General features: G+C 34.2%; 1 protein-coding gene across 1 annotated transcript; it reads right to left on the reverse strand.

The window, feature by feature from the left end:
- Positions 1-4,059: 4,059 nt before the first annotated feature.
- On the reverse strand, positions 4,060-8,280 carry LOC127806872 (probable protein phosphatase 2C 15). The gene is made up of 8 exons (XM_052344432.1): positions 7,175-8,280; positions 6,587-6,758; positions 6,312-6,465; positions 6,169-6,232; positions 5,939-6,046; positions 5,630-5,755; positions 5,205-5,437; positions 4,060-4,506 (listed from the first exon to the last, which is right to left on the reverse strand). The coding sequence occupies exons 1-8, from the start codon at positions 7,379-7,381 to the stop codon at positions 4,287-4,289; spliced, it is 1,284 nt and encodes a 427-aa protein (XP_052200392.1). The 5' UTR covers positions 7,382-8,280; the 3' UTR covers positions 4,060-4,286.
- Positions 8,281-15,150: the final 6,870 nt, after the last annotated feature.

Raw genomic sequence — 15,150 nt, forward strand, 5'->3', positions numbered from 1 at the left:
AGTCAAGGTCCATGCCATTAGTTTGTGATGAAATTGTATTATAAGTTAAGGTTGAAAAGCTGAGTATTCCTTCAAGAGCTAATCGAGTTATTTAGTCCAAGAAGAGTTCATCAAATGTGAGATTGAATCAAACTAGAGTTTCTCAACCTTTCAATGGTGAAAATTCAGCTATTTCAATTACTAATCATCAGGTTCAATGTGGAAGACCAAAACAAATTTATGTGAAAAACAGTCCAATAAAAAAAGCTAAGAAGAATTATTTTGTGAAGTTGGTTCATTGCAAATCAGATTTTGAAGGTCCATGTTTGAAGGGTTGATAGCAAAGATTGAAATCTCCAACAAAAATCTCAAGGAGTGTTAGAATGTGAAAGATTTTTCTCAAGTGATCTTTTGCGGTTCAATTCCAAAAATTATGGTAAAGAAATTTAGAGTGCGTTTGATAGAGATGGAAAATAAAGATGGAATTTCAATTCCATGGAATTCCAATTCTCACCCCCAACCCCTAGGAATTCAAATTCCTTGATTTCAAGGAAAATTTGCACTTTTTGAACTAAGATGGAATTCGAATTCCATGGAATTGAAAAGATGTTTGATAGAATTTTCTGGAATTTAGATGGAATTCGAATTCCACCCTCATTTTCCAAACCTATCAAACGCACCCTTAATGTTAGTTGAGAATGTGTGTATGTTCTTAAATCTAAAAATGTTGTCTAAATAAAGAAATCTTTTAATTGTTGTGTTAGATAGATTTGTCAAGTGCAATAAGTTGTTATATATAGACGCCTTTGTTAATGAAAAAAGTGAGAAAAGTGTGTTGTTCTAATAAATTTTGTTCTCTCAATATCTGTTTGAATCTCTATCTTTTACAAGTTGTGTTTATTGTGTGCGAGGGAGAATTCCAACAAGAATGCAATATTTGCTTACTTGCGAGAAAAGATGAACTTTGTCGAGAATTTTATAATGTTAGAAAAGTGATACCATTGGTGATAAGAACAACTCAAAATCACCATAAATGGTGTTTGTATATCTATGTTGCATAGAAACAGAAACGGGAAACGTTTTCGATAGGAAACGGAAACGGAAAAATGAACATTCTTTTAAAAAAAACAGGTATAAATAGAGTTCGAAATGGAAATGAGAAACGTTTTGGAAACAGAGAAATGGCTCCTATGAAACGTTTCCGTGCAACATAATTGTATACTAGCAATTAGAACCACTAGAATTAGTATAATACCAGATCATTGAGAGGTTTTTTCGACAATTTACAACTATTGGGAGTGAATCATTAATCAAGTTTTTATCAATCAAAAATTAAATTTTTTTAATTAAAATCTAAAATAAATCAATAGAAAAGACATCAATTTATCTCAGATTAAATATAAATTTTTATATAAAACTAGAAATCAATGGCATCCAAAAAAAAGTATTAGACAACAAAATGAAATCCATAATTTAAAGTAATTTACAAGCTAAACACATATCCTAGGATCAAATATTAAATACCCATATGAATAAAATAGATGAAGAAATTATTTTATGACTCCAAGTCTATATTTTGTTACACAAATTTTGCCATTCAAAAAATTAAAAAAAGAAGAAATATTAATAAATCAAATATATTATTAGCCATCGTTATGACGTAAAAATTTAATTGTTTATGAATTAATAATGTAATTGTTTATAATAGATTTTAGAATAATCTAATAATCTAAATTTTGAAGGTAATATTATTGTTGTTGTTAAAATACAATAATAAATTTATAGATATAAGAGAATGCTGGTCTTGAATCTCTGATCTCCGAGAAACTTGTAAAACAAAAAATAATTAAGGACATGAAATGTTTTTCACACAGGCTCTCTGATGAATAAGTTACTTTCAGCTAAAAAATAAAGAAGTATTTATATAACTTTTATAGGAATTTTTCCATACATTAATCGAATAGATGACTCTATTTATAGAGGTTAAGACTAACGGAAGAAAGAGTATTCACGTCTTCTAAGATTGTTTATTTTTTATTTTTATGTAAAGATTTTAAAAATGAATTGACACATTTTTGACAAATCATAATCCAAAGACTATCTCTAAGACTCAAAAAAGACTTTGAGAGGGTCTTTAACGTGTACTTGAAAGAGGCCCCAGGAAAGTGTCCTAGAAATTACTCTATTAGGAATGTCTCAAGAACCTCTCTCCTCTAGGACTTGTCGGCCGCTTGGACCCATCTTGTTAAGCACAATAATTATATTCAATAAGGACAACTAGCCTTTTTTTTTATTTTTTATGTGACTTTTAGTCCTTGTACTGACGTTATATATTGTCTCCTGCAACCATATTGATTTGAGTATCAAATCAGAGTGGCGTTGAGGACAATCCCGACAGTAATTCCAACATAAGAGGAAGATTGGAAACCTGCAAAATGGATGATTTTGGGGTGGGTATCGGCTGTACGTGGTTAGTGGGTGATGAGCTGAAGGGCAGACATTGGTGATCACTGATCAATACCAATACCAGTACCATGGACCATAACGATAACGGATGGCATTAAGTGCCCCTCAATCTAACATAACTACTGACTTGCATGATGGTTGTGAAGTACCAAACGACGTCGTTGAAATTAGCTAATTGGACGGTCACGGGTAGCAATTGCTGGCTGTCAAGTGCTGTTTGCTGGATGGCAACACGTAGCAACTATCACTGCTTCTTGATGACACCTGATTGTCCTTGCTGATTGTTCTCGCCCGATTGTCTTCCTTGCCCCGCTGCCATTTTTGTTGAAATAATCATCATACTTGCAAGATTTAATCTAAGCCCTTCATCCATGCTTTATGAGGCATAATCCCAACCTTCCATCATCGCTATTTACTTTTCCCCTCGGGATATGAACCATCAGACAATTGAGACGAAAAAGTGATAAGAAAGAAAAGAGAAGAGAAGAGGGAAAGAAAGATAGCAAGAAAGAAGGCCTTCGTCTTTAGGCTAGAGTTTCTGGTTTTCTCTCTGTTTTACTCTTTGTAATGATCTGTATGATTTTTGTTCTATGGTTCGATAAGTTTTGCTTTTAATCTGTATTAAGTGATTATTGGACGAATTTTATTTCACGAACCACTGTTTGTACAAAAAGATTAAGAGGGATTTTTGAGGGTGTATTTTCCAATTCTATCCTTAGTGCAGTGAGCTCTTTGTTGGATTGTGTGTGTGTGATTTTATTTTTATTTCTTGCTTGGTCCCCAAGATGTTCTAGAACAACTTGGCCCCCAAGTTCTTCTAGAAATACTTGGTCTCCAAGCACTTCTTGATTGGCTTGGTCTCCAAGTTTGGTGGGTGCCTATATATATTGGTGTGAAATTTTTCATTCTTCACAAACTCTCACAAGCTCTCTCATTGTTATCTCTTCTCAAGTTTTATCTCTCATATCGAGTTCTTTTCTTTGAGCTTTGGAAGAGTTTGGTATTCTCAAGTTTTTCATCACTGAGAGTGAGCCCGTCTTGAGTTCTGCTAGCTCCGATTGTTCGTGGCTGCCATTCACCGGAGAGGTCGTTTCATCCTGCTGAGACAGTTGTCGTAGTCTGCTTGCCGCCGGTGCAGGGCGCTAATTGTCTTCAGGACAGCGCAAAGCGCGACTCGACCTATTTTTGTTCCTGCCTCTTCCACGATCCAGAAGTTTGTTCCTGATTTCTTGTTGTTCCAGCTGGAGTAGTGCTGTTCAACCATTTTCTCTGATTTACTGTTTTAGTCTGGTAACCTCTGTTATTGTTCATTTAATTATAAGCTCTTGTTACCGTGAATATCAGCTGTTATAATAGTAGTCAAGTATATAATATATGTTTATTGTATCATAGCCGATTAGAACTACTTTCTTGTATCAAGCAAGTTATTTTTGTATTACGTACGTATCTATACTTTCTGTATCCCTAACACTCTTCTTATCAGAACTCAACGTAAACATAACCCTATTTTAAGTGAATTATGGTAAAAATCTTTGCCTCCTCCTCGTTTTTCGTTTTTGTTTTATGTATGTATGTATGTTTATGGTTGCTGTTCGTGAGTCTATGATTGAAAAGTATTCGACGTAAACCTAAGATCTTGTAGTCTGTTCTCAACATTGCATTACTTGCAAAAATAGCAACATTACATATACATTTCGGGCAGCCCCATCCATCCATCCATCCATGCATATATATTGTATAATTGAAACAAATACCTAGCCTATATATTAGAAGAATTAATATATTGAATAAATAATGAAACAGAATGAAGATAACAAGCAAAATAAATTACTGATTCTGAATTAAGCCACTTTAACTCCGCTGGGTCGTTTTCCTTCCATGGCATCCTTCTTATTGCGGCAATCCGCGCAGAGGAAGGGGCCTTGCCAGGGCTTTGAGCTCATGGAGAAGATGGAACCCGCATGAACCGATAGCCCTTCACTTGGAGCAAGGTTAACTTGACAAACCGCGCATATAAACAAACTGTTTGACCATTGGCCGTTAGACTCGTCGTGTCCCAATCTGCGAATCAGAAGAACAAAATCAAAAACAAGAGCAAGAAAATGGAAGTGAAGATTTTTGACAAAAAACCAGCAACGGTAGAATTAGAACAAGAGAAGAATTAGATGTGAGAACCTGACTTTATCAAGCAATTTGTTAACAAAATAGCAAACAATTTGGGATTTTAGAATGACTAAGCTTTCTCTAGCGCCCAAAAGTGAGTAAATTATGGAAATTGGAATCCTATCCACTTATTTTCTTTGAAACATTTTTGAGATCTACTAGAGATATTTACATATTCATAGCCCAACCTTAACAAAGTAATGCTGCTCTCCAAGGGTATTGTCTAATGGAAACAGGGTTAAATTGCAGGTAATCCATTGTTTAGTACCTTTTTCCCTCATCAACATTCCCTAGCTACAAGGTTATCATGTAATTTCCACTCATATATGGATAGCATTCAAGTAGAGTTAATATGAAAGTCAATTTCTGTCTTTTACATATCTTTTACTCATCCATTTCCTCCTCTTTTATTCTGTAAAAACCCCAAAATTAAATAAATTTTGTGAAGCAAACACATTTTTACTTAATAAACTTCCCAAAAACAAGCTCTCCACCGTGACCAGACAGTAGCAAAAGGACGTCAATTTAGTCAGTTACGGTTGATATTAAATCTTATAGAAATTTAAATTTGTCTAACAAATACAAACACCACTAACCTTTCAGCAAGCATTGCTGAGCCTTCATCAAATAGTTCTTCTACAATACCTACAGCTGAGAGCTTCTTAGATAGTTTGTTAGCAGAATCCCGAGATCTCTTCCCAAACAATAAAGCTCTGAGTTTGTTCTGCTTCTTTGGGGAAGCTAAAGGCTGCACTGTATTATCAGGAGGAATTATGTCAACTACTATGCAGGTTGTATCATCCTTCAGCCCCCTTGTCCTCAAAGCTTCCTATAAACCATTGGATAAAATGCAATAAGAAAGTTTTAAAGAAATTCATTTGTCTAACTCACGCCAGAATCAAAATGTACAATATGGGTCACGCCTAATAATGTTATACACATTATGTTGGTACATGGTGAAAGGTCCTGCACATCCGTACGATGCAAGAGAAACCAAGTAAAAGAATCAATTCTATGTTACCTTCACAACTTGCCTAGCAGCAAGTTCGGCAGGCAATCCACGACAAGATTTTGCTGCCATTTCTGAGGATAATGCATCCCAGATGCCATCCGAAGCGATTATAAGCCTTCCACCTGCATGTGATAGCTTTTGCACAGAAGAAGAGCTCAGAGTTCAAGCTAATCATGGGCTTGACATGATATATCTCCATTTAATGAATTTCAAATAAAATGAAGGGCAAAAGGATGCAGACTTGGCTGCCTGTAAAAGTATATCTAGTACAGAAAAAGAAGAGAAAATTGAACCGACAAGCATGTTAAAAAGTGATACCTTCACTTGTTTAACATGGGGTATTGGAACGATAAATTCTCCAACATCTACATCTCCAATAGATCTTGAAAGGCATAAACCCCCTGGCCAGCATCGAAGAGGACCAACCTATCAAACTAAAGCATAGTCACAGAAATGTGGGATCATGCACAAAGGTAGAGCTTTTGAAGCACGCGAGTAGAACTTATTTGAGCAGTACAGTATAAAATGTAGAACTACAAAACCCTCACCTCTACACCACCAACAATACTAAGCCTCCCAACTTCGCCTCCACTGGCAGTTACACGTTGCCTCCTGCAATTTTCAGCAGTCAATTAATTCCTTCTTTCAGAAACACACAAACAGAACAAGGCCTAAAAGTAGAGCGACTCACTCCTCTTCATTTTCCTCCAGTCTATGATCTACTGTCAAGACACAGACAGTGCCCCCCAGAGTGTCTAAAATACAACGGGAGTCTCCGACAGATGCTACCGTCACAGTCCATCCATCAACTATTACAAATGTAACTGTTGTTCCAGAAGTTTCACCTAAAGAATATGTAAATCAGGAAACAATGCATTAATTTTTCATGAGCAGCGACCAAATTGGAAGCAGTTAAAAGGGAGCCGCGGGAGAAAAATTATTGACAAGAAGTCCTGAATTTAGTACCTTTGTTCTGGAATTCCTTGTCAGTCTTCACAAAACCAGCAACAAGTGCCCGAGGTAAAGCTTGAAGCCACTCCTCCCGGCCGAGCCCTCTAGGAAGAGCACCCAATACATGATTTAGCAAGTGATCCCTTGAAAATATTGCTGCAGTTTGCCCATTGTGCCCATCAAAGATCTGAAAATGGAAACGAAAATTACCATACAATTGTTTCATATGTAAAAATAAGGCAGGGAAATCATTAGGGGTACGGCTTGACAGATTATCCAGAGGAGAAAATGTTCACTGCTGAAGAACTCTCCTAACCAACACCATGCACAGAGAGAAAGTGCCATAAAATTTCCAAGAAATGGCCAGAATCATTGAACAAAAGGGGAAGCATAAAAGTGAATTGACGACCTTGAATCAAGATATATGGACAAAAATATTTCCAAACACGAAGATGTTAAAGTCCCATGAAGATACAGAGTACAATTCAGCTATCAAAGTATGGCCTCTGTAGCAGGATCTTCACACAAGAAAAGAAAATCACTGCAAATCCTAAACTCGTATATTTTTTCAAATCATCAGAGAAAGAACCAGAGATTACATACCGCAAAGACAGAAAAGGCCGAGGAAGGATTCCCCTGAATACTCTGGCAATCAGTATTGATCATGAAATAATCCTCCCCTTTCCTAGACTGTGCAGCATGGCCATATCTCAGAGTTGGCTTCCCCATCTTCTCACTCTTCATCTCTCTGCTGATCAATGCAGCCAGAGGTACAAGATTGTGGTGATGCCTCTCATCCCTAGACCCCATTTCTACAAAATCACAAATTCACTTTCAGAGCCCCCCAATTTCACCCAAATTTCAGATCCTTTGAACCCAAATAACCTTAGCTTCCTTCCTTCATGTCAACTTTTCATTGAACATCAAATTCATATCCATATCCCTAGGAATCATTTTTATATCCATAGACCCAGCAAAATTACACGCCCAACTCAAAGCTTTCGGAGAAGCTTCAAATTTGATATGCAGTCATAACTACGCCAAGATCCAGAACAGACCCAAAACACCCAAATTCTTCTCTTGGAATCCTAATGGGAAATTGACTTCGAATTATAAAAGACAGTTGGAATTACCGGGAATGTTTCGTAGTCCTGCGTCTCTCTCACGCAGGGCCAAAATGCAGATCTGATTCGGAGAGTGAGACACGAAAGCAATAAGAAGAAGAAGCGGAGAAAAGGAAATCAACACGGAATTGAAACGCGGAATTGATGACAAGATATGAACTGGAATGCCTAATCACCGAGAACTTAAATACAACAAGTATGAATCGAATATAAAAAAAATTGGAGAAAGTGTGTGTTGGGTTTTCCAAAGAGAAACCAGGTCAGCTTGACGGCAACATCAACCTCCCCCAGAAACCCGAACAGAGATATTATTTGTATTATATAAATGGATTCACGAATAAAATTAAAGTTGCAGAGGAGTTTCGCTCCGCTTCGGTTCGGTGGCTAGAAAAGTAAACCTTTGCGAGAAAATGGAGAAAGGGAAAGAGTGAGAAAGCAAGCTGGCGTTGAATCGCCGCATCAGTGAGGTAATGGAGTTGGGTTTAACAAAGCTTTCCTCTTTTACGGGCAATAAATGTTTTCTCGGGAAAGAGAGTGAAAGTTAATGGAGGGTTTTCAGGGAAGACGGTGCTTCACATTACAGTTGTCGCTTACCTTTCACGCCTTTGCTGCATAGTTCGCGGTCTGGTGAATTAGGGATAGGATAAAAGAATCCTCTCAAGGCAAAATACACATTTTTATTTTTTTATTTAGATATTTAAATTTTTGATTATTTTAATTATATTATTAAATTATATAATTTTAAATTAATTGAATCTTTAATTTTTTTATTATTTTAATTACACTTATAAACTATTCATTTATCGATGTATAATTTATTCAAAATTATATATTTTTAAAATATAATTAAAATAACAAAAAAAATTAAATATTCAAATAAAAAATATACATCTAGCAATTAAAATAGATATAAGACATAAATATGTCCTCAAACTCTTCATTTCTAATCATATGCCCCCCAATTTGAAAATGAATATATCATGTCCATTAACTTTCAATTTTGTTACAATCACACACCTATCTTTTAAATGAGTGCACATCAGATACACGCGTAGTGTTAATGGGTTGGTGGCAAAGGAGAGATAGGAAACAAAGTTCAATGGCAAGGGAGGAGGGAGGAAATAGAGGTTGATGGTGAGGGAGACAATTGGTTTATCACTATTAGTCGATGGGTTGATCGACTAATGCGTAGGTCGATGGGTTGGTCAGCGAAGATGAAAGAGGTGATGCCACCAATTTCTTTTTTCTCCCCTTTCCTCTTTAGTGACCACTGACAATGCGCATGCGTATTTATTTGAGAGATAGAAATATGTAGTTATAATAAAATTAAGAGACATGATATGTTCAAGTTGAGAGACTAAGGTCCTGTTCTCTTTTTATTTTCAAGTCATTTTCAATTTTTAGTTTTTTAAAAGAGTGAAAATATATTTATTTTTTTATTTTTAAAATTTTATTTTCAAAAACAAGAAAAAATTTGTAAATGAAACGTGTTTTCAGCCAAAACATGTTGAAAAATTCCAAACACGAAAAATAGACCCCCTATCTATCTCTCTCTCTCTTTCTCCCTTTATGCACTTATCACCTACTCCGCTATCTCTTCATTCTCTCCATTCTCTAGGCGACCAGCCACTACTGTTACCATTGACGACCAAGGCCTTTGGTCATCACATCTATATCATTAGCACTGTTGTCGCTTACACTCGGGCTAGCCTTGACCTTGAGAGAAAAACTCACCATTGTCATCGCTCGAGCGTCTCTCCCGCCAACGCCGCTGGCACCTATTCGATTGCCCCACCCAACTGGGCACAAAAACTTGCCCCGCCACTCACACCGTCATCACTCCCACCACCATCGTCTCTCTCTCTTTCTCCACCTTGTCCACCCAAAAATTGAGTTTGGTTGAAAGTTTAAGCTTAGATCTATGGAGATTCGGCTGTTTGATCTTGCTAGTTTTTGAATATGTTAGTTGATAAGAATGAGGGTATCGGGTGGTTGCCTCTGATCACCAAAAATAACCGACCACAATGGTCGATGACAACTAACAATGCATTTTTTAGTTTTGCCCGAAAATTAAAAATTAGATCTATAAAAATTCAACCATTAAATTTGGCTCATTTTTGTGTATATTAACTCTCTTGACTTGGTGTTTTTAATGGTAAGCTCTGATTGTGGGAATCTTCGGTCAATGATAGTCGCGGGCAATTGCTAGTGGAAACGGTTGTAATTGGTTTAGAAATAAAATATTATAAAATATATTTTTTTTAAATTTAAAGTATTTTTTAATTTTTAATTTTGAGAAATCTTTTTCAAAATGATAAAAATATATATTTTTAAAAATTTTAAAATTAACGCTTAAAATATAAAAATAAAAATAAATTTAAAACTCAAATTTAAAAATTAAAATACTAAAAAACACCACCTAAATAACTGTAAGGGTAGAGCTGACGGAGATATTTATACTTATGCCATTAGCCATTAAAATATGTACGCGACCGACAATCGTCGATCCTTTAGGACTTAGGAGTCTGATTTCGTAGCGAGGCAGTGGGTTTATGTATTCTTAATTAATTTGTTTACGGCTGTTGCGAGAGCGTGAGGTGGGCTTGGAAGTCGTGAAACCAAAATGTGATGGCGACTGGAAAAGCTGACGCGTGTGCATGTGTGTCAGAAGAAGGGTAATTAAGAGAAGATTCTTTCTTGCTGCGGGGGGGGATCGAACACGAGGCGCAGTCCGCACGTTGTGCGGTGCAGTCGTTTCTGTGGTGGTCCCCCCCCCCCATTTTGGTTAAAAATTAAATTAATTTATATTTAAATTTTTTATAGTTTGAGTTTTTTTTTTTTTTAATTTGTTGTGATTTTAAAAATATTTAAAAATTTTCTGTGACGTGGGTTTTTTTTGCAAAACTATTTGATCACTAATACTGTTAATTAAATTTTAATTTAATTAAAAATAAAAATAAAAAATAAAAAGAAGTCATCAACAATGAACTCTAGCCGCTAAAATCCTTTTCCAGTGGGCTCACCATTGACTAAAATTGGGCTCATCCGTTACGTTGGAAGATCAAAACCTATTACTAGTGGGTTCGTTGGCAATCACAACTAAGAAAGGGGAAGAAAAAAAAGAAAATGACAAAGACATTTGAAATTGATAAAGATAAAAAAAAATTATTTAATTTGACTATTTCTTTAATTTGAAATTGGTGAAAGTCGAAGAATTAGCATTCATTTGATTCGGTTCGGTTGCTTATTCAAAATCTTTAATCTAAAATCAATGATAGATGAAGAAGTTGTAATCATCCTATTTTGATCAAATGACTACTACTTATTCGTCTTCCACTTATTTGATAATGGGCATCTACTTCTTCAAATTGGACAATCGTTACTTTTTTTTTCAATTGATTTCGTATAAAAAATAACTATTTCTTCTCCTTTCATTGATTTCGATCAGACTACTACATCTTCTTCTTCTTTTTCTCTTTCCTCCTCCTCTTTCTTATTCTTATTCTTCTTCCCTTAGGGCTATTTTACAGCTCTTCTGGCCGGCCAACTCTCCTTCCAATGCTGAGTTTCTAGTTTAGTACCTTGGAGTTTGACAGTTTGCTCCTACTTCAAGCTTCCTAGTGGAATGGGGGTTGTCTCAATCGACGAGAGGATTTCATGAATTGACGATTTTCCCCTCCCCTCAAGGTTGTTCTGCATTTGTCTCTAGCCTCTTTCCTTACTAAAGTGCTTGTTGCCATTACCTTGTGTCAATTGTATTTTCTTTGTGTTTGTTTTCTACCTCATATGTTTTTTAGGCTTGTTCTAGTGTAGTTTGTTGTTCCTTGTATTATATGTGTTATGTTGTATTTGTGCTTTGTATTAAGCGAGGTATGCCCTAGCTATATGTTCTAGACGCTTTACGATTTTTCTTTTTTAATGAATGTATTATTTATAAAAAAAAAAGATAATAGAGTAAACAAACTAATATGTTCGGTGAACAACTCATAAATAAACTCAGTTTGGGCTCATTTATATTTGCTTATTTAGTAAATAAACGAATTCAAAAAAAAATAATTTAGAATTCCTTTAATAAATGAGCCTAGCTTAAATAGAAACTTGTCTAGCTAAGTTTTATTCATAAAAAAATTCATTTATAATTCGTTTAAAATTCTTGTTTATCCATTTAGCAAGAGAGATAGAGAATGTGTGTGTGTAAAATGTTTTAGGGTTTATTTTATTTTTTTCTTCGTTTGATATCTATGATTTTGTTAAATAATATTATTGTATGAACTATTCATTAAGAAAATAAAAACAATTCATCTATAATTGATTGTATTTTCGCTCGTGAACAAACTTATTTTTTTTATTCATGATTAGGGTTTTAACTTCTTATTCTTTAACAAGCTCAATAACTTATTCATGAACGAACTCGATAACTTTTTGTTCATGAATACACTTGATAACAAACCTAAATTCAAATCATTTAGCTTAAACTAGTTGAGCTAGAATATAAAAAAGTGTTCAAGCATAGAGTTCAAACATCCTTACGAAGGTTGACTCATAAACAAGTTGTTGGGGGCGTGTTTTAGAAAAATCAAAGTCAAAAATTCAAAAATCTTAGTAGCATCCTGTTGAGAAATTTGTATTTTAATTTATGGAGAAAATAATCTTGAAAAACATCTGTTTAGTAAAATTAGTTTATAGATGATTTTCAAAATATTTTATAAAAGTCTTTTTATATAACCTCGTACTTATGTAGTTATATATGTTTTTGATAAAGGAGTATAAAGCTAATAAAAATATCTTTCTTTAAATTGGAGAACTTCAGGCTCATATATTTTTATATTGACAAACGGTGGACAATTTTTGGTAAATGTCGACATTATACAGTCATTTTCAATATTTTTTTGAACTTACGTAAAAATAACTGAGACCTAAAATTTGTCCCGTCACTAGTTCAATAGAATGGTAGACTAGTTTTGCTGAAAGACCAAAAACTGTTAATAGTTTTAACAAATCGATAGATAGTTTTACCTTACTTTGACAACCCAAAATTTAAAGGCACAAACGATCGACAGTTTCACTAACATGGTCAATAGTTTTATTTTTAAATAGAGTATTCATGATATGGAAAATATTTTGACAACACATTTGATATCAAAACAAATACAAAAGATTTGATTTCAAAATAAGTATAAAAGATTTTGCATACATTGAAATCATGTTTAATCCTTTAGCATTGCTTGGATATTTTATTTTCAATTTCTTTCAATTTCTAAAGATAAAATGTAATTTATTTTCAAATGCCAAATATATAAAATTTTTCATTATCAAAGAAAAATAATAGGTTTTTGTGTTGAAAATAACTAAAATAATTGAATTGACCGAATTTATAAAATGACAACCTTTTTTGCTCAAGTGCGAGCATTGAAGAAGAAGAAAAGAAAGAAGTAAGAGCACAAGTTAAAAGATTGAAACTTCATCTTCGACCTTTGCCCTCCTTTGTCCTTCCCTTTCAACGTTTGACCGACGACCGTCATCCCTATCCCCCATCGATCATCGTCGTCTTCATCTTCCTATTTGTTCTGGCCTGTGATCTACGAGTTGAATGCAGAACCGAGTCCTCTTCGCCTTAGCCCATCAACATTGTCATCCTTATCTTCCTCTTTGCTTCGACTGAAGACCCGCAAGTCATGACTGAAATCGACCTACCCTTCCCCTGCTCTGATCGATGACCCACAACTAGCCCATCATTCCCTGTTCTCTTTGTTTCAACCAATAACCCACATAGGTGAATTTCAGTTAAGGTTTTTAGGTTTTTTTTGGTGGTTTTCGATTTTATTGGTTTCTTCACTTTTTTCAGTTTGTCATGTTTTTCAAATTTTTGTATTTGCTCAATTTATTTGGTCACTTCAGTTTTTTCAATTTTTATTTTGTTCGATTTTTTAATTTGTTCGATCAGTTCAATTCAATTCTTTAAAACAATTTGATTTTTTTAGTTGTTGGATTTTGGTCAATTTGGTAATTGAACTATCCATTTCTACACCTCTACAATCTCGATCACTTACTTTTTTTTCTTTAATTAAAAAATAAAATTAACTTTTGCATAAAACAAATATACATGCATACACATACAGATATACCTGCACATGTATATGTGTAGAAACATATAGTTAATTTTTAGAAACTATTCTTTATGCTAAAATAAAAAATTTATATTCTTTTGAATTATATTTTAACATGTAAACCAGAATTGGAATATAAGATTAAAATATTTTTTTTGTGCAAAGTATAATCGGAGTGACGGTAGATGGATAATAATAATAATAATAATAATATTTATTTCTAAATTAATGAAGGGCGTCGAAAGTTAATACATATCTTGAATGACTTTAGGATGAATTCGGCTCCTCTCATGTTACTAATTTATTAAAGTCTAAATCTTAGACTAAGAAAGGAGGGCTAGGATTTATCAAGAAAATATATTTCAATGATGAATTAAATCCTAACTCTCAATTCTTAATTAAAAAGTTATAATTTAATTAATATGATATCTCGTGGGGGTAACATGAGAAAAAACTGGATTCATAAGGGATAATGGCACGGTGACTCAAGAATTTCGCAAATTTGTCGTCGCGTTACACTTTGATTAATTTAAATAAATAAAAATATTAAATATTAAAATTTGCTGACCTTTTTGATAGGATTTGAATTTCCCTAAACCATTGGTCTCTTAGATCACTTACGAACCGCTAGCATGCAAATGTGTTGTATCTCCATTTGAATTGACTCAGTCACGCTTCTTATTGGATTTATAAGGACAAATATCAAATGACACTTACTAAAGGAGAATGTTATGTTATTTGTATTAGATAATATAATATTTATTTAATGCGGGTAAAATGAGAGGGAGCGTAGGCCTACGCAGCAACCCTCCCCCCCCCCCCCAACCAAAACACCCCATACGTCCTTTCTTTACGTGTTCACGTTGAACAAATCTGATGCGAGTAGAAGAACAAATTTTCTTGAGTAAATTGACGATATTATCTTTGACATATAAAAATATTAGGATGAAGAATTTTTGAGATTTGATTAAAAAAATTAATTACATATAAGTTTTAAAAACTAACTTTTTTTTTTTAATTTTATTGACCGTGCGACACTTTCTTTCTTACAATTATATTACCATTGTTAAATTTTTTAAAATAACTAAAATACTCTTAAATCTAGGAGGTGTTGAAAATTAAGTCGTCGCGGCCAGACTCGAGCCCTTCCAAACCTAGCATTGTTATTGTTGAACCTGTTTGAATATCCGAAACCAAACACCCACAAGATCGAAACAAACAGATACACAAGAACAATAAAGCAACGCTTACACACGCATACAAAGAGACGGAGTAGTTTACGTGTTCGGATTCAAAATAGAATTCTACTCACGGCAGGGGCTTTCGACCCCTAATCAATCCACTAGAT

The sequence above is a fragment of the Diospyros lotus genome, chromosome 7, assembly GCF_014633365.1.
Source record: "Diospyros lotus cultivar Yz01 chromosome 7, ASM1463336v1, whole genome shotgun sequence".
In the NCBI taxonomy this organism is placed as follows: Eukaryota; Viridiplantae; Streptophyta; class Magnoliopsida; order Ericales; family Ebenaceae; genus Diospyros; species Diospyros lotus.

What these genes read in the sequence shown, in the direction of transcription:
- LOC127806872 (XM_052344432.1), bottom strand. Translation starts at nt 7,381, where the DNA reads ATGGGGTCTAGGGATGAGAGGCATCACCACAATCTTGTACCTCTGGCT. An exon ending in CTGGAGGAAAATGAAGAGGA is followed by an intron (nt 6,233 to 6,311) that starts GTGAGTCGCTCT and finishes TGAAAATTGCAG; the next exon opens with GAGGCAACGTGTAACTGCCA. An exon ending in GTATTGTTGGTGGTGTAGAG is followed by an intron (nt 6,047 to 6,168) that starts GTGAGGGTTTTG and finishes TTAGTTTGATAG; the next exon opens with GTTGGTCCTCTTCGATGCTG.